The sequence below is a fragment of the Bos indicus x Bos taurus genome, chromosome 5 (assembly GCF_003369695.1).
Source record: "Bos indicus x Bos taurus breed Angus x Brahman F1 hybrid chromosome 5, Bos_hybrid_MaternalHap_v2.0, whole genome shotgun sequence".
NCBI lineage: Eukaryota > Metazoa > Chordata > Mammalia > Artiodactyla > Bovidae > Bos > Bos indicus x Bos taurus.
Window position 1 is genome coordinate 31,922,450 of NC_040080.1, and position 21,342 is coordinate 31,943,791.

General features: G+C 41.2%; 1 protein-coding gene across 6 annotated transcripts in view; it reads right to left on the reverse strand.

Annotated features, from left to right (window-relative positions):
- ABCC9 (ATP binding cassette subfamily C member 9) overlaps positions 1 to 8,876 on the reverse strand; it is a 157,874-nt gene extending 148,998 nt beyond the window's left edge. Inside the window, exons 1-4 of one of the 6 annotated variants that reach the window (XM_027541510.1) lie at positions 8,294 to 8,876; positions 7,825 to 7,940; positions 3,241 to 3,402; positions 1,762 to 1,903 (exon numbers count right to left, since the gene is read on the reverse strand). In XM_027541510.1, the coding sequence (XP_027397311.1) occupies positions 1,762 to 1,903; positions 3,241 to 3,382 (284 nt within the window). In that variant the 5' untranslated portion in view covers positions 3,383 to 3,402; positions 7,825 to 7,940; positions 8,294 to 8,876. Of the gene's footprint in view, positions 1 to 1,761; positions 1,904 to 3,240; positions 3,403 to 7,824; positions 7,941 to 8,041; positions 8,234 to 8,293 lie in introns of those variants that run through there. The other 5 variants (XM_027541508.1, XM_027541509.1, XM_027541504.1 and 2 more) reach the window with 5 other exon arrangements.
- Between the last annotated feature and the right edge of the window lie 12,466 nt (positions 8,877 to 21,342).

The window sequence follows — 21,342 nt, forward strand, 5'->3', positions numbered from 1 at the left end:
CTTCCACTTTATACAAACACATAACAACATGGAGGGTCAGCCCATATGGTAAGGGAATTAAAAAATGAAGACTAAAATTGGTTATGCTAATACAACATACGGAGAAGGCAATGGCACCCCACTCCAGTACTCTTGCCTGGAAAATCCCATGGACCGAGGAGCCTGGTGGGCTGCAGTCCATGGGGTCGCGAAGAGTCAGACACGACTGAACGACTTCACTTTCACTTTTCACTTTCATGCATTGGAGAAGGAAATGGCAACCCACTCCAGTGTTCTTGCCTGGAGAATCCCAGGGACAGCAGAGCCTGGTGGGCTGCCATCTGTGGGGTCGCACAGAGTCGGACACGACTGAAGCGACTTAGCAGCAGCAGCAGCAGCAGCAATACAACATAGCATAAATATGCCAAAGAGTTGTAAGCAATTCTCAATAAAATAATGGCTGATAAGCTTCTAAATGCTTGGAGAGGAGACTTAGGGTCTTTAATTTTCCTTTTAATCAGAAACTAAGATGTGTACATAAATGCAAAGAACTATCATAAAACATTACAAAATAGATGGCTCCATGACAAAAGTCTCTAAGTTTCACTCCTTGTTTATTGCAACAGAAAAACATAAACAGATGTCAGGGGAGGTTCTTATTAGATAAGAAGAAAATGAGTTTTGAAGCTTTCATTTCATAGACTTTAAAGATTTTTTCCTATCAATTCTTCAGTGAAAGATACACCATTTAGCATAATTTCATAATCAAAGTTTCCCTATTACTTGTGTTTATTTTCTATTATGTAATAAAAATATTATCATGCATTATGTTCAGCTTTATAAATAGAATTCATTACATTCTAACTGCTTAATATAAACTTCTTCTATAAGAAAGAGAAAATTCCTTTAAAAATAGGGGTTTTATAGCAAATCATGATTTTGAAATAATTATGTACTCTGCCTCAATTTGTAGTCATATCCTCATTGATTCTCAGACTCTTTTAATGCCTGCCTCATCTATCTCTGCAGTTTTACAAAATAAATAGAAATATCTGAGAACTGGTTATATATTTATACATAAATATATTAAACTTGGATGACAAGGAAATCAAAACAGTCAATCCTAAAGAAAATCAACCTTGAACATTCATTGGAAGGACTGATGCTGAAGCTGAAGCTCTAATACTTTGGCCACCTGATGCAAAGAGGCAACTCATTGGAAAAGACCCTGATGCTCTTAAAGATTAAGGGCAGGAAGAGAAAGGGCGACAGAGGATGAGAAGGTTAGATAACATCACCAACTCATTGGATGTGATTCTGAGAGATAATGAAGGACAGGGGAGCCTGGCATGCTGCAGTCCATGGGATCGCAAGGAGTAGGACATGACTTAGCGACTGAACAACAACAACAACTATGCCAGTTAGAGCTGTATGTTAATACAGACAATTGTTCTTATCATTTATATTTGTTTTGAAAAATAAGATAATCATTGAGGTGTTTAAATGGAGAAAACTTTCTGCCAGCGCAATGCAGATAAAGAAACAGAAAGCACAGCAATGAGCACAAACCCCAGAGATCTGAACTTGTGTTAGCAGAGAAAGGATACAGTACAGAAAACACAGGACAATAGGCATGTGTACCGTATAAAATTGGTGACTGCTGTGGCGCCTGATAAGTTATAACCAAAAAGTTAAGGCTGACTTGGTACGCTCTTAGCTACTATCCATATCAACATTTCCACTAGGACAGCGTAATCCCATTAACTAAATGGAGTCACTTACGAATCTGAAACAATGCCTTCCGCTATTTCACAAACATGCACGAACAGAAGGGCAAATGTAAGGATCCATCTCAGGTTGTGTCCAGGAAAATGAAGCCATGTGTTGTGATGAATCTGTACCTTCGAGCTTTGACTCCCCCACCCTGAAAAAAGGAGGAAAAGGTAAAGAAATAAAGAATTAATTATAATCATGAGAATAATTTACATTGTGATATGCTTTGCAGATCAGGGAGAGGAGGTCCTAAAACCTTATTCCTTTCTAGGGTGGCAACATAAATCCTTCTCTATTTTCATTATGTTAAAAAAAAAAAAGGAATAATTTCAAAGGATTTTTCCAAGCTTCCCTAAGCTAACACATCAACTTTGCTGTCTAGCTCAGGAATAACAAACTCTGGGTGACAACCTGGTTATTTCATGCTCATCACGATTCTTATTGACAGATCTCATTCATTCAAAAGAAAAATAAATTAATGATGATGTTAATAAAAGCAATTCAAAGTCTCAAATCTTTCAAAAGATGGGATCTGTGGGAGGCCTAACCAAAAAAATAAAATGGTCACACTCAGTGACAAGATATAGGGCCCACTGGCTGTGTCAACTCTTATTCACATGCATGTCATGGAATAAAGATGATAACCCATGACTCAGCCAGCACCGTTCAATAGTGCTACTGATATTTTCTGAAAGAAAGCTAAAGCTTTGTTCATTGATGAGATTTTTAAGGAGGCTCAAGAACATTACCGGTTCACCCTTAGCTCTTCATTGAAGAAAAAAATTAAGTTACCAGATTATATGTTAGAAAATGTTGATGGTTTCCCCTCAAAAACAGCGCAATGCCAACTCATATATGGCGTGCTAAGACAAGACCCTACTTCTGTCTCTTGTCACCGCTGTTTTTGTTTTGTTTTCTCTCTCAATTTTTCAACTATAGAGAAGTCCCGTAAACTTCAAGAATGAATGGGGTTGGGAGAGATATGAGTGGTAAAAGTACTGAAGGAAGAAATTTCTGTTTCTGGACAAAACGGACCCCTGAAGCATTCTTTGAAAAGAATACTGATTCATCTCTAAATTGTTCCCAAAAGAACTTCATTATTTGAAAATTAGTTACATTTAACATATTTTACTATAATTTATGCTATTAAACTCTTCCAGGCAGGCTCTGGCTTTCTTTGCATCACTATAATTTTCCTTATACCTGATACTTCTTTGAGATTTATTTGTGATTTCTCACTAACCCAAATAGCCAAGATTATGAATAGTCTGCATTTTTAGCCATTTCTCTTTGACAATGTTAATTTTAATTCCACTTGATTCGAATACCCTTTTTGAACAATGCCAGCTTCTGTGTTCCATGGCAGAGATGCAAACAACACTGCCAGAACGATTGCTCTCAATAAGTTAACTGGATGTCAAAAAGGAATTATTAACCATAGAAATACAACAAAAAAGAATGTTCTACTTTGGTAAGTAGGTTACTTACCAATGAACAATATTGGGAAAGTGATAAACAGCAGGAAGACATGAGGAACCAGGTTAAGGGCATCCACAAAGCAGGGATTTTGTAACACACCATCATAGATATTATAGGAAGAAATGTTATTACCGCAGAATGAAAGGCTCATTTCTTCTTATATAGTTCACTCTAAAAGGGAGAGAAAGGAAGAAAAACCTCTTACTACAAAATTCTCCTTCATTAAATTATAGCCTTGGTGGTGGTGGTTTAGTTGCTAAGTCATGTCCGACTCTTGTGACCCCGTGGACTGTGGCCCACCAGGCTCCTCTGTCCATGGATTTTCCAGGCAAGAAGAGTGGAATGGGTTGCCATTTCCTTCTTCAGGGGATCTTCTGGACCAAGGAATCAAACCCGGGCAGACTCCTGCATTGCAGGCAGATTCTTTACCAACTGAGCTATGAGGCATATAGCCTTAAAGAGGTATTATTTCATAAAATTAACCCCCTTTATCTTTGTAGCTGAAGAAATAGGAAATCTTTGTGGTCAAAGTTATTTGAGAATTACTTAGAAAGGCCTTATACATCCTATAAGGTCCACTTGTCAATAGTTTTTTTCCTGATTAAAATATTCCATTTTAATTTGGAAAATACATTATAATTGATATCTACCAATAGTGCTACCTCCAAAGAGTGTTTGTCTAAATAAATTATCAAAAACCAAAAATGGTTGTTTATACAGAAAAAGGAGGGGAAGATGAAACTGACTGAAAAGTCAAAATGCTGTAATATCAAATCCTTTCCCATGGTCATTCATTGAAAATGCTTTCACAAACAACTTCAGCTGAACACAATTTACTGCAGCATTTCATTCACTGCAGGAAACAGTAATACCAAGAGAGCAATGTGGAGTCCACCAGCATACAGCCTTTCTCTGAACAACAGTAAAATCAAGTGTTTAAGACCAATTAAATATAATTCAAGTGACAAGAAAATGAAACTACACAGGTCCCAGAATCAGACAATATTTTTACATGAAATGCACTCTACTCAGATTTTGAAACAAAGGATGCCTTTTTATTGGAGAGCTGTATTCCATCAGAGGAGACGTGGACAAGCTGGGAGAAGAAACAGAGGACAAGATCACACACGGTCATCTTAGCCATTGTGGGACACGGAGCTTCTACTCTGGCTTCTACTCGGAATGCAATGGAGCCACTGAGAGGGTGGAGATGAGAGGAGTGACAAGCTCTGACTTACATTTTAAATGAATTCTTACTACCGTGAAATGCCACCAAGAGTTTTAGTGTTCGGAAAACTTCCTATAATGCCTACCATTTATTTGTTGTTGTGGAGTCGCTCGGTCGACTCTGACTCTGCGACCCCATGGATGCAGCACACAGTGGACTGAGCGGTCCCCCTCATGGGCTGCAGCGCTATTTACTTAGCACCTACTACATTCTGCGAGCTTTGCATATACCATGTAAGCCCTCAGAACCATGAAGCAATATCTGTGGAGCTCATCGAATTTTACAGATGATGATATGGGTGTTCAGATGGGTTCAGTAACTTCCCAACCAGTAGAGTAGCTGGAATCCACACCCACGTGTGTCTGACTATAAACCATGTTCATTCCACTCCATCATATAGCTCCCGACTTATATTTTTTAAAGAAACTTCTTATCTATTCATATTAAAATAAGTAGTATTTTATGATTTCAACCTCCCTTGACTTTGTTTCTTTTCCATATTTATGTCACCCTGGATTCTGAATTAGATTATTCAAGGTTGGCAACGATTTGGATAGCTAAAGTGGTACCTCTTCTCTCTTCCCTTTCATTCATAATTGATTTAGCGATGGTCACGAATCATATAGTTTCCTAGAAAGAAACAAAGTGTGTTATACAGAAAAGATAGGCAGCAGAGGCAAACTATTGGAGAAACCAAATTTTAAACAAAATTTTTATAAAACATATGAATAGAAGAACTAGTTAGAAAGTCTGTGTGTTGACAGTCTGTCAATGGTCATATAGAATTCTCCTCATACATTATTTCTGGTAATACTTTTTTATACGCTCTCTAGTCAAGACCTTTTTTCATCTTTTTAAAAAAATATTATATTAAAAAAAAAAACAACTCAAGATCAGCTTATACACTTGCCAAATCCTTACCAACTGTTAAGATTCTAAGCTTAATAAGAGAATCAAAAGGACTTGAGCTTTTAAAATTATCAATAAAATGGAAGTTCTGAGTTTTATAATTATATGTTGGATATTTTGGATAAAAATAGAGGAAATAGAAACAAAAAAATAGCTTGTAATGGAATTTTTAAGACTATTTCCTTTACTTAATAGAAATGATAAAAGGAAACTTTAAGCTTACTTAATCAAAAGGCACGCATAAACTGTTTCCTGGAACTAACTGGGAAATTCTTTTTGCTTTTTTTTTCTTTGCTTACTTTTTTATTTTTTTTTCATTGCATGTGCATGCTCAGTCCTGTCTGACTCTTGTGACCCCATGAACTGTAGCCTGCGAGGCTCCTCTGTTCATGGGATTTCCCAGGCAAGAATACTAGAATAAGTTGCCATTTCCTTCTCCAGGGGATCTTCCTGACCCAAGAATTGAATCTCTTGAATCTCCTGCACTGCAAGTGGATTCTTTACCTCCTGAGCCACTGGGGTTTCCCATTTTTCTTAAACTAGTTTTAAAATGTTATTGAAAGTTATAGTATTTCAGTGCTATATTCAATGTTAAAACTTGATATTTCATCATGATCATTAAGGCAGCTGCTAAAATATAAACTGAATTTGCAAAACATAGATATATATGTGTGTATATATATATATATATATACACACTTAATTAGCTATAAGCACTGCCTGCCAGTTATCTAATCAATCCTGAAACCTACCAATTAAGTAACCTTTGGATAAATCTGTGTAACTGTGGAAAGAAAATATCAGAGAAGTACAATAACCTGAAAAAGTCCAAGAACATTTTGAGCCATGCACTTGACGTCTGGGACTTCAGGTATTAATTAAGTGTAAAAATATTTATTGATGCTGACCATGCAACTTGGGCACCAAGAATTCAACGTGCACGTGGCAGAAACAGTCCCTATGGTCTTAGGCTGTATAAATCAGACTAGATAAAACCCAAAAGGTCTTGGTATAATGTAAAAGTTATGATTCAAAAGATTGGGAAATACATAATGACATAATCTCACTAAAGTGCATATGGATAGAGTAAAAACTTTAGAATGCTATTTTCCTTCTGCCATACTCTTAAACCTCACATTTCCCCTTGGCTCCCAACCTGCTCACTGCATCTCTCCTTTTGCTTTTTCTTCTGCCTCTTCTTTCATCCTCTTCCCCTTGCCCTTTAGTCCCCTCCTCCAGACACCTAGCCTGCATGTGGCACACTCTTAACAGCCAACTCTTCTTACAACTCAACATGAATAAAGACAGAGAAAAAGTATACTTATTGTAGACCTGTTGACATTATTTGTGTTCACCTGAGGCATTTTATTCAATCAGGATTTTTAAACTAATTCTTAAATCTCCAACTGTCATTCAGGGTTTCCCTCCTGGAACCCAGGTTAAGTTGGGGATACTTTGGAAAGGTATAAATTGCTGCTCTCCCCAGATAAATGCCCTCATGTGACACCCGACAGCCCCGCCCCTTCGAGCTTTCTAGTTCAGCCAACACTGACAGGCCCCAGCATCAAAGAGAAGAGAGAGAGGGAAGCAGGCCAGAGAAGAAGACAGGACATTCTTCTTCCCACAAACATAAACACACAGAAAGACGTTCAAGTGTTTATGACAGTCGATAGGGTTGGAGAATTTGACCCAGTGAACTTGAAACACAAACACCAAAAGTGAAACTCTGATTACAGGAATGGTCTGTAGAACAGCTCTTTCTACAGATCTTGGTGACCAAACTTAAGATTTCATGGATATTACCCTCAGTGTTCTTGTGCCTTGAAATGCATCTTATAAAGTTCCACACCCTCAGGACTGAAAACATTTGGATTCAGTTGATGAATATAAAATAAAGTGAAAACTAGCACTCTTCACTGTTCACCAGAAAACAGTATCCGTTCTGATGGAAGAGTAATCACAGAGAATTTAACAAGCTGGTGACCCCTGAAGAAAGCACACTAAATGCAATATAAAAGCTTTCATTCTCACACACAAAATAACTCATCCTTTACTTATTCAGAGATTAACCAAATTACACTGTAAGACAGAAACACGATATTTTAAAGAACTTATTCAGGGCTTTATCATCATCTCAGGTATGCTCAGGATTGGATCACTCAGGAAAATCAATGGATTTAATAATAAGTTATTTGAAGTTATTCAGTCCATGGTTTATAAAACATGAATTAAAAGATATTGGTCTATTTATCTATGAACTACAGAACCAAGCAGGAAATCATCAGCAAAAAGGACAGACATCTGATTTAGTGTCTGATCTCAACACACCCATCAAAGTTCTGTTGCACACCAAAGGAAATGTTGAAACTACTAAGTAGATAAGATTCCTTACACAGACACTCCAGTGGCCTTAAAAAAAAATCCCAATCTGTAGAAATATAGCAAGAAATAGATACCTTGGGTAATCGCTTGACGCTGCTTCAAACCCCCACTGGTGCACTTGCTTTACCTTCAAAACACCAGCTTCCTACTCTGTCTTTAAGTATAAATTTCAAAGCCGGACGCAGAACTCCTATAAAGCAAAGAGGGACAGAAATTAAGCAGAAAGTTACTTCGTGAACAAGACGGGAAATATCTAAAAGGAAAAACAAAACAAAACACAATTGTATTAACTTTTTGCACTTTATCCACTTGGTTTAAGCAGGAGCCGGCCAGAGTTCTCTAAGTACAGCTGGAAACCTGATCCCCACGCCCTCTCTTCCCCAGGGCTGGGGCCGGGTCCCTTCAGTCCTAGAAATAGCGAAGGCGAAGCGCTGCGAGAGAGCGCGGGAGCCTTCCGCTTGCTGTTAGATCAAAATCGACAACTGAGGGTTATCCTTGAAACTCTTGAAATGAGATTTATGAAAAAGACACAGACTCACTCACCCCGAAGCCAGCGCTTTCCTTCCCCTGGCCGAAGCGCGCCGGGCGCCGAGCGGATTATTTTTAGGGCGGTGGGTGATCAGCTGCTGCCTCCTATCGAGTTTCTGGATTGCACACACTGCTCTGGGCTGGGGCGGACGCGGCCACTCCGAGGCAGGAAACTGAGCAGAAGCCCCGAGCGCAATGCCTGGGACTGGAGACCCTCCCCACCCCCGCTCGGCCCAGCCGTCCGCGCGCCAGCCACAAACTTGGGGCGCGCCTGACAAGGGCTTTAAGAGTGATGTGCGGCCCCCGCAACTCATTAGACACTGAAACTTAGAATCTACGATTCCGTTATCCCCAGATAACGGGTGTGGGGGGAATCACTAACCTTAGTATACCCAAAGTCACTTGCACTTGTAATTTCCCCCACCCTCTAGGCTCTGCGCGCGCCCTTTTAGCAACCACGTAAGGAAGCGGATTTGGGGGTTTCACTATTTCGCCTCCTGAGCTGATCGGGAAAATGAAGGGCTCACTTCACCCGGAGCAGCCGGCCGCCAGGCTGGATTCGTGCTGTGCGAATGTCTCGCCTTGTGAGGCGGGCTCCAGCTGAATAATTAGGGAAACTTGGTGTTCTGTGCCCGGCACTGCGCTCCCAAAAGGAAACCCTTAACCCTTGCCCCCCGAAACTGTGGCTTTTTCTTTCTACTGTTTTACAGACAGTTACCCTCACTCTTGCCCCCCGCCCCCGAGAGATCGCAAAGTCTCAAAGCGATCACGTGTTTAAAATACACTCACCCCACAAGATCTAACACCCCCCCGCCCCCCCCACTTCTTGATGCAAGCGGTAAACTTTGTCCCAGGCAACCGTTGTAATTAACACTCGCTTTTATCAGGGGTCATCGCCCTGTCAACTTGAAATAACCATTGTTTTCGTCAACTGTTCTGATCTGATAAAGGACGGTCAGCCCGGGGTGGGAGGTGGCGGGGGGAGGGGTGTCGGGTGCGGGTGAGGGAGCTGGGGCCTCCAGGGCTCGGTGTGCGACCCCCGAGGGGCATAGCTCCAGGGCTGTGGGCAGCCGGAGCTGGTCCCCAGACCCGAACCCCAAACCCTGGCTACCGCTCCGACTCAGGAACAGAGCGTCCTATTTCCTGCCAGCCCCGAGCTTTCCCCCCGGGCGCCTCCCGCTCGCAAGGTCGTTGCGTCCCCTAGTGAAGCCTGGCCTCCGCCAGCGATTGAATCTGGAAGCCGCGGCCGCTACGGGTCTGCGAGGACTCGAGGGGCGGCGCCCGGGAGGGTTCCAGAGACTCCCGGCCCGCGGACTTTGAAAGCTCGGCTAGCGCAGCCTGAAGCTGTTAGCCCAGACGCAGGCGCAAGGAGAGAGCGCGCTACCAGGATGGGATCCGGAGAGTGTGGCTGGTACCCAGGGACCCCGTGAACAAGCTTCTAGGGGAACCAGAGGCTCCCAGCGCATCTAGGGAGAGCGAATTGGAATTGAGGGGTGCAGATAGTCCCAAGAGACAGACTCTGAGTGTGACCACACAAAATCAGGTTGGACTATCTAGATATAGAGAGATAGCAAGGAGATCAAACCAGTCAATCCTAAAGGAAATCAACCCTGAATACTCATTGAATAGACTGATGCTGAAGCTCCAGTACTTTGTCCACTTGATGCAAACAGCCAACTCATTAGAAAAGATCCTGATGCTGGGAAAGACAGAAGGCAAAAGAAGAGGGAAACAGAGAATGAGTTGCTGGATAACATTACTGATTCAATGCACATGAATATGGACAAATTTCATACGTTAGCGCTGTAGTCCGTGGGATTGCAAAGTGTCGGACACGACTTAGAGACTAAACAACAAATATATATATCAGATCAGATCAGTCGCTCAGTCGTGTCCGACTCTTTGCGACCCCATGAATCGCAGCACGCCAGGCCTCCCTGTCCATCACCAACTCCCGGAGTTCACTGAGACTCACGTCGATCGAGTCAGATGATGAACTATGGAATGAGGTTCGTGACATTGTACAGGAGACAGGGATCAAGACCATCCGCATGGAAAAGAAATGCAAAAAAGCAAAATGGCTGTCTGGGGAGGCCTTACAAATAGCTGTGAAAAGAAGAGAAGTGAAAAGAAGAGAAGCGAAAAGCAAAGGAGAAAAGGAAAGATATAAACATCTGAATGCAGAGTTCCAAAGAATAGCAAGAAGAGATAAGAAAGCCTTCCTCAGTGATCAGTGCAAAGAAATAGAGGAAAGAAACAGAATAGGAAAGACTAGGGATCTCTTCAAGAAAATCAGAGATACCAAAGGAACATTTCATGCAAAGATGGGCTCAATAAAGGACAGAAATGGTATGGACCTAACAGAAGGAGAAGATATTAAGAAGAGATGGCAAGAATACACAGAAGAACTGTACAAAAAAGATCTTCACGACCCAGATAATCACGATGGTGTGATCACTGACCTAGAGACAGACATCCTGGAATGTGAAGTCAAGTGGGCCTTAGAAAGCATCACAACGAACAAAGCTAGTAGAGGTAATGGAATTCCAGTTGAGCTACTCCAAATCCTGAAAGATGATGCTGTGAAAGTGCTGCACTCAATATGCCAGCAAATTTGGAAAACTCAGCAGTGGCCACAGGACTGGAAAAGGTCAGTTTTCATTCCAATCCCAAAGAAAGGCAATGCCAAAGAATGCTCAAACTACTGCACAATTGCACTCATCTCACACGCTAGTAAAGTAATGCTTAAAATTCTCCAAGCCAGGCTTCAGCAATATGTGAACCGTGAACTTCCTGATGTTCAAGCTGGTTTTAGAAAAGGCAGAGGAACCAGAGATCAAATTGCCAACATCTGCTGGATCATGGAAAAAGCAAGAGAGTTCCAGAAAAACATCTATTTCTGCTTTATTGACTATGCCGAAGCCTTTGACTGTGTGGATCACAATAAACTGTGGGGGAAAAAAAAAATATATATGTATATGCATGCTAATGCTAATATACTTCAGTCATGTCCAACTCTTTTGCGACTCCATGGACTGTAGCCCACCAGGTTCCTCTGTCCATGGGATTCTCCCAGTAAGAATACTGCAGTGGGTTGCTATGCCCTCCTTCAGGGGATTTCCCCCCACCAGGGATCGAACCCACATCTCTTAAGTCTCATGCATTAGCAGGTAAGTTCGTTGGAGAAGGAAGTAGCAACCCACTCCAGTATTCTTGCCTGGAAAATCCCATGGACAGAGGAGCCTGGTAGGCTACAATCCATGGGGTCTCAAAGAGTTGGACACGACTGAGCAACTTCACTTTCTTTCTTTCTTTACCACTAGTGCCACCTGGGAAGCCCTTCCCCATCTCACTGCTGCTGCCGCCTTAATTCATGATCTTCATGTCTCTCGCTAAGACTATTTTGATACCTGCAAACTGGTGATTCTGTGGCTGAAGTGTCCTCCTCCTCCTTTCTACCACATTTTCCAGACTTATCCTTGTAAAGATCTAGTCATGGCCTTCTTTCCCAATCTCTCAAAGTGTGGTCCACTAATAACCTGCACCAGAATTCGAAAGCATCAATTCTTTGGTGCTCAGGCTTCTTTATGGTCCAGCTCTCACATCCATACATGACTACTAGAAAAACCATAGCTTTGACTATACAGGCCTTTGTCACCAAAGTGATGTCTCTGCTTTTTAATACTCTGTCTAGGTTTCTAAATTAAAAGCCATAAGAAAAGTGAATTCTTTGGGTCAGAAACTAATCACTAGTTTCAGTGAAAATATTATTTCCAGAAGGCTGCTGGCCTCTCACAGTTTTGGAAGCTCACAACTCAGTAGGGAACTTATACTGAAGTGTCTGCTTCAGCAAAACTTATCAGGGCTTGTTTCTCTTATGGTTCTCCATCTCTCCATACTTACTCGCCAAGCTTTTCCTTAGAGTCATCCTCAAAATTTAAGGGAAGTGAATGTATACCTTCATAGACCTGGCAGTTTAATCCAAAGAGTTCCCCCACAAAGTCAAAATATCTTGTCGTCTTATATTGCAACTTAAAAATGTATACAGATTTTGCATTTTATCCTGTAATCCCCACAACCACCAAGAGCCATATCCATTTTCTAAATCAGTTGTTATTGTTGTTCAGTCACAAAGTGTTGTGCAATTCTTTGCAGTCCCATGGACTGCAGCACAGCAGGTTCCTCTGTCCTACACCATCTCCCAGAGTTTGCTCAAACTTATGTCCATTGAGTCAATGATGCTATCCAACAGTCTAATCCTCCGTTGCCCCTTTCTCCCGCCTTCAGTCTTTCCCAGCAACAGGGTCTTTTCCTGAGAGTCAGCTCTTCTCATCAGGTGGCCAAAGTACTAGAGCTTTAGCTTCAGGATTAGTCCTTCAGAATATTCAGGACTGATTTCCTTTAGGATTGACTGGTTTAATTTCCTTGCAGTCCAAGGGACTCTCAAGAGTCTTCTCCAGTACCACAATTCAAAAGCATCAATTCTTTGACACTCAGCCTTCTTTATAGTCCAACTCTCACATCCGTACATGACTACTGGAAAAACCATAGCTTTGACTATGCAGAACTTTGTTTACAAACTGATGTCTCTGCTTTCTAAATCAGTATTGCCTAGCAAACAACATTCTGCCTGAATGCAAATACTTGTTAAATGACTAAGTAATATATCCAAATTGACGTTAATGGGGTGGTGGGTAGGGGGAGTAAGTGTATCTTCAAGCAAAATCCATGTCTTAAGAATATGTTCCATGATTGCTCTGTGGTGTCAAGTGTTGAATGCGCATATCCCCGTTTCAGAAACATGGTGGTAAAATGGCCTCACAACTAATTGTTTACCAGGATAACTTCCAGAAAATATTTCTGGTAATTTTTTTTGGTTATGCTGCATGGTTCATGTAGGATCTTAGCTCCCCCAAGCAGGGATGAAACCCATGCCCCCTGTAGGGGAAGTTCAGAGTTTTAACCAGTAGACCACCTGGGAAGTCCCCAGAAAATACTTCTAAAAACAGATAATAATGCTGAGTCATCGTACCAAAATACCACTTTTAGGCTACAGTAATTACAATTTAACTTTCATTTTCGTTTCCTATTCAGTTCACCATGGAATAATGAAATTACTATTTAAACTGTCAAATCCACACTTTCCATTGCCCAGGTGGTTTGTTAGTGCCTCTCTTCTTTCTGCCGATTGTCAGCGCTTTCTCTGTCCAGTCTTTTTGAAGTAGAAAGCTGAAAAAAAATCATCTTCATAACTTAGATAAGAGTAGAAAGTATTGGGAAATAATAGAATTATACAGATAGTTTGACTAGAGAAGGAGTCTGCAGGGGACAATAGAAAATCTCTCTGAGCTGCCTTGGAAGGCACAAAAATTCACTCCTTTATTCATGAGAAGTGACAACAGTGACAGGTAATTTGAGCAATTGCTATGTGTCAGGCACTACGCTAAGCATCTTATTGAACCTCACTACTATCGTATCAGCTGAGTATTTCACAATCCCTTATCTATTGAAGAAATGAGTGAAAAGATAATAAACGTATTTCTTGCCACTCCCACCAGCAACTTCTTGGTACTGGGAATATAGCTAGGATTTGACTAGCACAGAGAACACTGCAGAGTAGAAATAAGTAAATAAGCAAATGTAACATGCTCACTTCACAGTTCCATAAGGGTTAGACTTAATTTTGGAGGGCTGTAGGGGAAACCAAGATACTAGACAGAAAACTTGTCTCCACATCATTGCTGCTAAGTCACTTCAGTTGTGTCCGACTCTGTGCGACCCCATAGACATATCATTAGGACTTGATAAAATCTAAACTTTTTTCTATTAGCGTGAACTACAGGCATAATTGAAATGTAAACTCTGGTGGCTCAGGCAGTAAAGAATCCATCTGCAATGTGGGAGACCTGGGTTTGATCCCTGGGTTGGAAAGATCCCTTGGAGGAGGGCATGGCAACCCACTCCAGGATTCTTGCCTGGAAAATCTCATGGACAGAGGAGGCTGGCGGGCTACAGTCCATGAGGTCGCAAAGAGTCAGACACAACTGAGTGACTAAGCACAGTAGGCATAATCAAAATGTAAACTTTCTGCAGTATATTCCTTCTCTTTCCCCAAACTCGCCTCACCTCCCTATTCTCTCTTCAGTTCAGTTCAGTTCAGTCACTCAGTCGTGTCTGACTCTTTGCGACCCCATGAATCGCAGCACGCCAGGCCTCCCTGTCTATCACCAACTCCCGGAGTTCATTCACACTCAAGTCCATCGCGTCAGTGATGCCATCCAGCCATCTCATCCTCTGTCATCCCCTTCTCCTCCTACCCCCAATCCCTCCCAGCATCAGAGTCTTTTCCAATGAGTCAACTCTTCGCATGAAGTGGCCAAAGTACTGGACTTTCAGCTTTAGCATCATTCCTTCCAAAGAAATCCCAGGGCTGATCTCCTTCAGAATGGACTGGTTGGATCTCCAAGGGACTCTCAAGAGTCTTCTCCAACACCACAGTTCAAAAGCATCAATTCTTCAGCACTCAGCCTTCTTCACAGTCCAACTCTCCCATCCATACATGACCACAGGAAAAACCATAGCCTTGACTAGATGGACCTTCGTTGGCAAAGTAATGTCTCTGCTTTTCAATATGCTATCTAGGTTGGTCATAACTTTCCTTAATTGCTCCAGTAACTCAGATTTAAAGCATTGGTGGGATCTTGCATCCTCATAAAGTTATTAAATCACTTAAGTTATGCTTAGCAATAACTTTCCCGACTTTTTTCCTTCCTTTCTACCTCCTTTCTATCTTAGAGTTTCGTTAGTTACTGCATCAACCACTCAAGGCTTAAGATTTAATTATGGTCTCTCTCACCCTAAAGCATTTTACATATGCATAGTATATTAATCTTCCTACAGGGCATTTTCAATTATAGAATAACCACACTCCCAAATCTCTCATGACTCACTCTGTCATTTAAGGTCCTTGCAAAGGTTGCCCCATCCTCCCTGACCCCTTGTTTTCCAACCAAACTCTACTACACATAGCTCCAGTACACCCCCTGCTCTGACCACCTCAATACCCTTACTTTTGCTTATCCAACTGCAAAATGATCTCTTTGATTCTTTTCCCTCTTTGAATTCTAACCTGTTTTCCAAATGCCTTCATATTTTGCATCACTCCGCTGTGGATCAAGTACATAGCAGATGTGAAACTGATTGCTACAGCCCTTTCTCTCTATAACTGCAGTCATGGCACCACTTCGATGTGGCTTTTGCAGCGTCCCCCCCACCCCCTCCACACACACACACACAGCATGGGCTCTGCTATCAGTCAAATCACTGCTCCCCAGGTCAAGCCGGCCTCTCAAGGCAGCAGTCTTTGTGTCTCCTGCTACTTCCCTTCTCCCTTCAATTGCAGAGTGTAAATGATCCAGAAGACAAATGAGAAAAGGCCAATGGACTCTAATCAAACATTTGTTTTTTACAGGCACACCTGGTTTTATTGTGCTTTGCCTTATTGCACTTTGCAGGTGTTATGTTTTTTTACGAACTGACGGTTTGTGGCAACCCTGTGCTGTAGGATGACAGTTAGCATTTTTTCCCTCATTTTTATCCATATTTTATTTTTCCCTATTCTCATCACATCTATAGTTACCAAAAGCAGTCAGCTGTACAAGATTAATTTAATGGGAAACAAACCTTTGTTTACAAAAGAATGTGCTGATTCCCAGGAGAAAACATTGCTTTTACTTGGGTCTTAATCTAGAATGCTCAAATTTGAGTAAGTCAGCTTTTAAATGTGTTAATTTGGATGGTTAGCATTTTTTAACAATAAAGTATCTTTAGAATTTTTTGAAGTATAGTTTATTTACAATGTTGTGCTAGTTTCAGGTGTATATCATGTGTGTGTATACCTATATGTGTGCATACATGTGTGTATACATATATGTACATACATGTGTGTATACATGTGTATATGTGTGTGTATATATGTGTGTGTTTGTGTATATATATATGTATGTGTATATATGTGTGTGTATATATGTTTATGTATATATATATATATATATACTTTTGCAGATTCTTTTCCCTTATGTGCATTTATGCTCAGTCACTCAGTTGTGTCGGATTCTTTGTGACCCCATGAGTCTAGTTACCTCTGCTATACAGCAGGTCCTTGTTGGTTATCTATCTTATAGATAGTTTGTACATGTCAATTGCAACCTCCTAATTCATCCTTTCCCTTCCCTTACCCCTTTGGTAACCATAAGCTTATTTTCTATGTTTGTGACTCCATTTATGTTTTGTAAATAAGTTAATTTGTATCTTTTTTTTCTTTTTTGGCCCCACTACCTCATAGCAAGCTTCATGGACATCTTGATACTCTCCTGTCCTAACGTCTTTTTAAAATGAGAGCAGAGATTGAAGAGGGAAGAATTACAGAGGTTAAGAGCTGTGTTCTCGGAGAGTTATCAGTGAGGACTCTTGAAGGTAAGAGCCCAACAGGATTTTGAACCCAGTGCGTTGTTTATAAAACAATGAGCTTTGTTCTGAATCATGCTATAGTTACATGAGTTGAGCAGTAGAAACTAGAGAACCATCTTCCCAGAGATGGTTTGTAGGAATAAAGGCTATTCATAATGTTTATACAAAAGAAAAAGCATGAGTAAGATCTATATCTCCATAACTATGTCTTGCAAATCTGGAAATACAGACTCAGACACGTGCATGTAATACTGACTATTCACACACTCCTATTGAGGATGCGAATACAGACGAACTTCCTTAGGAAATACTATAAAAGGATATAAGGTTAAAGTAAAAAAAAAAAAAAAAAATCCAATGTTGTTCCTGGAATAGCAGATCACAGAGGCTAATCTGGGAAACAGATCCTGAGGGCATTTAATAAAGTCAGATAAGCACTAAGATTACATTGGCCGAGTCACGTAATAAAGATTTTTTATTCTTTTGCAAACGTGAACCATTTAGAGAGTGAATTTCCCTTTTCTAATGATTCATTTAGGGGGAGGAAAAAAGATATCTATCTTAAGCCAAAAGAACAGTCAAATTCATTAGAGCTTGATGAAAATGAAGTTCTGAAAATCCACAGTTGATGTGCTTGGTTCCACCAGCACTCAGAGCATTCATTTCTTGAAATGAAGAAAATTAAGACTTGGATTAATTTATTCTGTCAATGAATATTTACTGATGGTCTACTGTGTGTCTCACATGTGGCAGGAGAAAATGGCATTACATAAGATAGACATGCCTTTCTAGAAGTTTAAATCTAGCAAGGAAGAAAGCCATTAAATAAGAAGAAACATTGTTAAAGATAAAATTGTCATAAGTGCTACAAATGGAACATACAAAGTATGATGACAGCTTGTTATTGCCAGACCAGACCTAGCCAGGGGAATTTTCCCATGGAAACCACATTTCAGCTGTAGCATGGAGAATGAGGAGTAAGTCAGGCGCACTGTAAGAGAGGAAGAGAGGTCAGGGAGGATAATCATGTGTAAGTCAGGAGAATATGTGCAACTGCTATATTTAAAATGGATAACCAACAAGGGCCTACTGTATAGCAGTGGGAACTCTGCTCAATATTCTGTAAAAACTTAAACAGGGAAAGAATTTAAAAAAAGAATAGATGTATATGTATAGTTGAACCACTCTGTTGCATACCTGAAGCTAACACAACGTTGTCAATCAGATATACTCCAATATAGAATAATTAAAAAAACAAAAACAAACCTGGAGTATATGTGCAAAGGCCCTGTGGTAGAAGGGACTGCATGCTTTTGAGGCACTAACAGAAGGCCAGTGGCTAAAGTGTGGTAAGGGCAAAGAAGGGTCAGAGACGACAGATGGGCAAGGCCTGGGAAGGTCATAAGAAGGATCGTGAATTTTATTCTAATTTCAGTAGGAAATCAATCAGAAGATGAACATTTAAATGATTTCTTTTTTTTCTATTTTTATATAAACCCATATAGAGATCTTTTGTATTCATCTACTTTCTTGTGTTGAATTATTTTTTCTATACATTACTAAGAATAAGCTTACTGATTTAAGTGGTAGAAATATCTTCATTTCTTATGCTATATTTTAATATATTTAATATATCATATATATATTTAATATATTATAGTTGTTGTTTAGTCATGTCCAGCTCTTTGTGACTCCATGAATTGTAGTCCACGAGAGTCCCTTGGACTGCAAGGAGATCCAACCAGTCCATCGTAAAGATCAGTCCCGGGTGTTCATTGGAAGGACTGATATTGAAGCTGAAACTCCAATACTTTGGCCACCTGATGCGGAGAGCTGACTCATTTGGAAAGACCCTGATGCTGGGAAAGATTGAGGGCAGGAGGAGAAGGGGACGACAGAGGATGAAATGGTTGGATGGCATCACCGACTCAATGGACATGGGTTTGGGTGGACTCCAGGAGTTGGTGATGGACAGGGAGGCCTGGCATGCTGCAGTTCATGGGGTTGCAAAGAGTCGGACACGACTGAGTGACTGAACTGAACTGAACTGAGAGTCCTCTGTCTATGGGCTTTTCCAGGCAAGAATACTGGAGTTAATTGCCATTTCCTTCTCCAGGGTATATTCCCGACCCAGAGATCGAACCCACGTCTCCTGCATTGGCAGGTGCGTTCTTTACCACTGGGGGAGAACTGTCCCACGTATGTCTGGAGTCTCTAGGCTCTGTGGTCTTAAGATCTTAAGCAAGACTTTCATTTAATGTTCTATTACACATTTTCAGTCTTCTTAGTGTTGTATAAAGAAGACTGGAAAGTCTAGAAGGAACAGTTCAACCTTTTGGGGTATTTTTACCCAAGATTAAAATAAGATAAAGTGAAAGTCCTTGGCAAAGTGTAAAACACCATAAAATCATAAGATGTTAGTATTATTTAGTGTTTATTTATTATAAATATTCATTACATTGACAAGATCCCTTCTCAAAACATAATATAGGAATACGTAAACATACTTAAACCAGGTTCAGTTTGTTTGGGACTTTTCTGTATTTAGTATCTAGTCAAGATTTCATGGTTTTAAACTTGGCAAGGAAAGTGAAAAGCAAAAAAGAAAAACTAACTTCACTTGAAACATTTTCCATATTTCTCCTCTCTATCTCTCTCCCAATTTTTTGTTTCTATGGAAAAACATCAGGGAAAATATTTCAATTAATTATTTTAAAAAGACAAAGAAGTTAAATGGAGTGAGATCTCTCTTTTGACATGCAATAAATAACCCAAAGGGCAAAATTCACATCTGAAATCTGGCCTATTAATTATGAAGACTAAGAGCTAATTCCTCTCCACGATGGAAAACAAAACGATAACTTAGTCAAAGGATAGGAGGACAGTGAAAGCTACCCTTCCTGTTGGACTCTCTATAAAGCTAATACTGAGATGAGTTGTGTGTGTGAATGATTTGTTAACAAGTATAATACCTTAAAAGGAAACAGAAGGAAGTAGGATTTTGCCGGAGGGTGCTGTCGGGTCCTGTCACAGACACGACAAAACTCTGCCAGTCCACTGGGGCTCTCTGGAGCAATGACTGTCCAAAGCTAAGCCCTTATACCACCTTGTAGCATCACTTTGCTCCATCACTGGCTGGAGGGGCACTCTGAGAACTTGACTTCTGTTCAAACACTGAGGTACATACCAAGGGAGCCAACTGCGGGAGACCATCAGCTCTTACATTCCTTGTGGCTGGGCAGCAGACCATTTGGAAGGGAGACTTGAGCAGCACACTTCAGCGTCTACACAGATACACAGAAAAGCAGCAGAGCTTGAAAGACTAGCAAAGAGAAAGCTGAGATCATTCTTAAGATCATCACCTGTATTTCCTGAATCACAGCAGTCTGGATCTAAGAACAAGATAACAAAAACAATCTCTTTTTAAAGAAAAAGCTGTCTGTAATCCTACTCGGCATTGATGATGCTCAGACACTCATGTCTGACTCTTTGTGACCCCATGGACCATAGCCCACTAGGCTCCTCTGTCCATGGGATTCTCCAGGCAAGAATACTGGAGGGGGTGGCCATTTCCTCCTCCAGGGGGTCTTCACCAGCCAGGGATCAAACCCTCATCTCTTAGGTCTTCTGTATCGGCAGGTGGATTCTTTACCACTAGCACCACCTGGGAAGCCCATCTGTAATCCTACTTACCCTTCAAGAAATCTATTCTCCAGAAGATCTTCCTAAATAAATTTAAGAATATCCAGTGGGTGTCTTACATGAGCCCTAATGACATTCTGTTGTCTGCCATGCGGGAACCTACTGTTTTTCTTAACTCCCAGTACAGATTCAAGAGCATGTGTCTAACTACACCTAAGTAAAGAAGGGTTCTAAGCTTCCCTGATGGCTCAGACGGTAAAGCATCTGCCTGCAATGCGGGAGACCCAGGTTCGATTCCTGGGTCGGGAAGATCCCCTGGACAAGGAAATGGCAATCCACTCCAGCACTCTTGCCTGGAAAATCCCATGGATGGAGGAGCCTGATAGGCTACAGTACATGGGGTCACAAAGAGTCGGACACGACTGAGCATGAGCAAAGAGTTGCGTACGACTGACTTCACTTCACTTAAGGGCAGCTATGCCATTTTTACCCATGGACAGCATGACTATCCAGATACTGCTCCACAGGAAGTACCCCTGATGATGCCAAGTTGCCCAAGACCAGGAATTCTGATCTCGAGCCAGGGATTCTGATGTCTTACGTGCAGGAGTGTGCGCTGCTATTTTCCTTCAGTCATGTCCGACTCTTTTTCGACTCCATGGACTGTAGCCCACCAGGTTCCTCTATCCATGGGATTCTCCCAGCAAGAATATTGGAATGGTCGCCATGCCCTCCTCCAATGCCCTCCTCCAGGGGATTTTCCTGACCCAGGGATCAAACCCGTGTCTCCTGCGGCTCCTGCATTGCAGGCAGGTCCTTTACTGCTGAGTCACCAGAAGCCATATGCAGGAGCAGAAGGCACTAAAACCAGCCCTTCACCATCATCCATATCACCACTGCAGGCGTTGTCAACACTGCTAACATTCTATCACGATGCCACCAGTGTCACTACT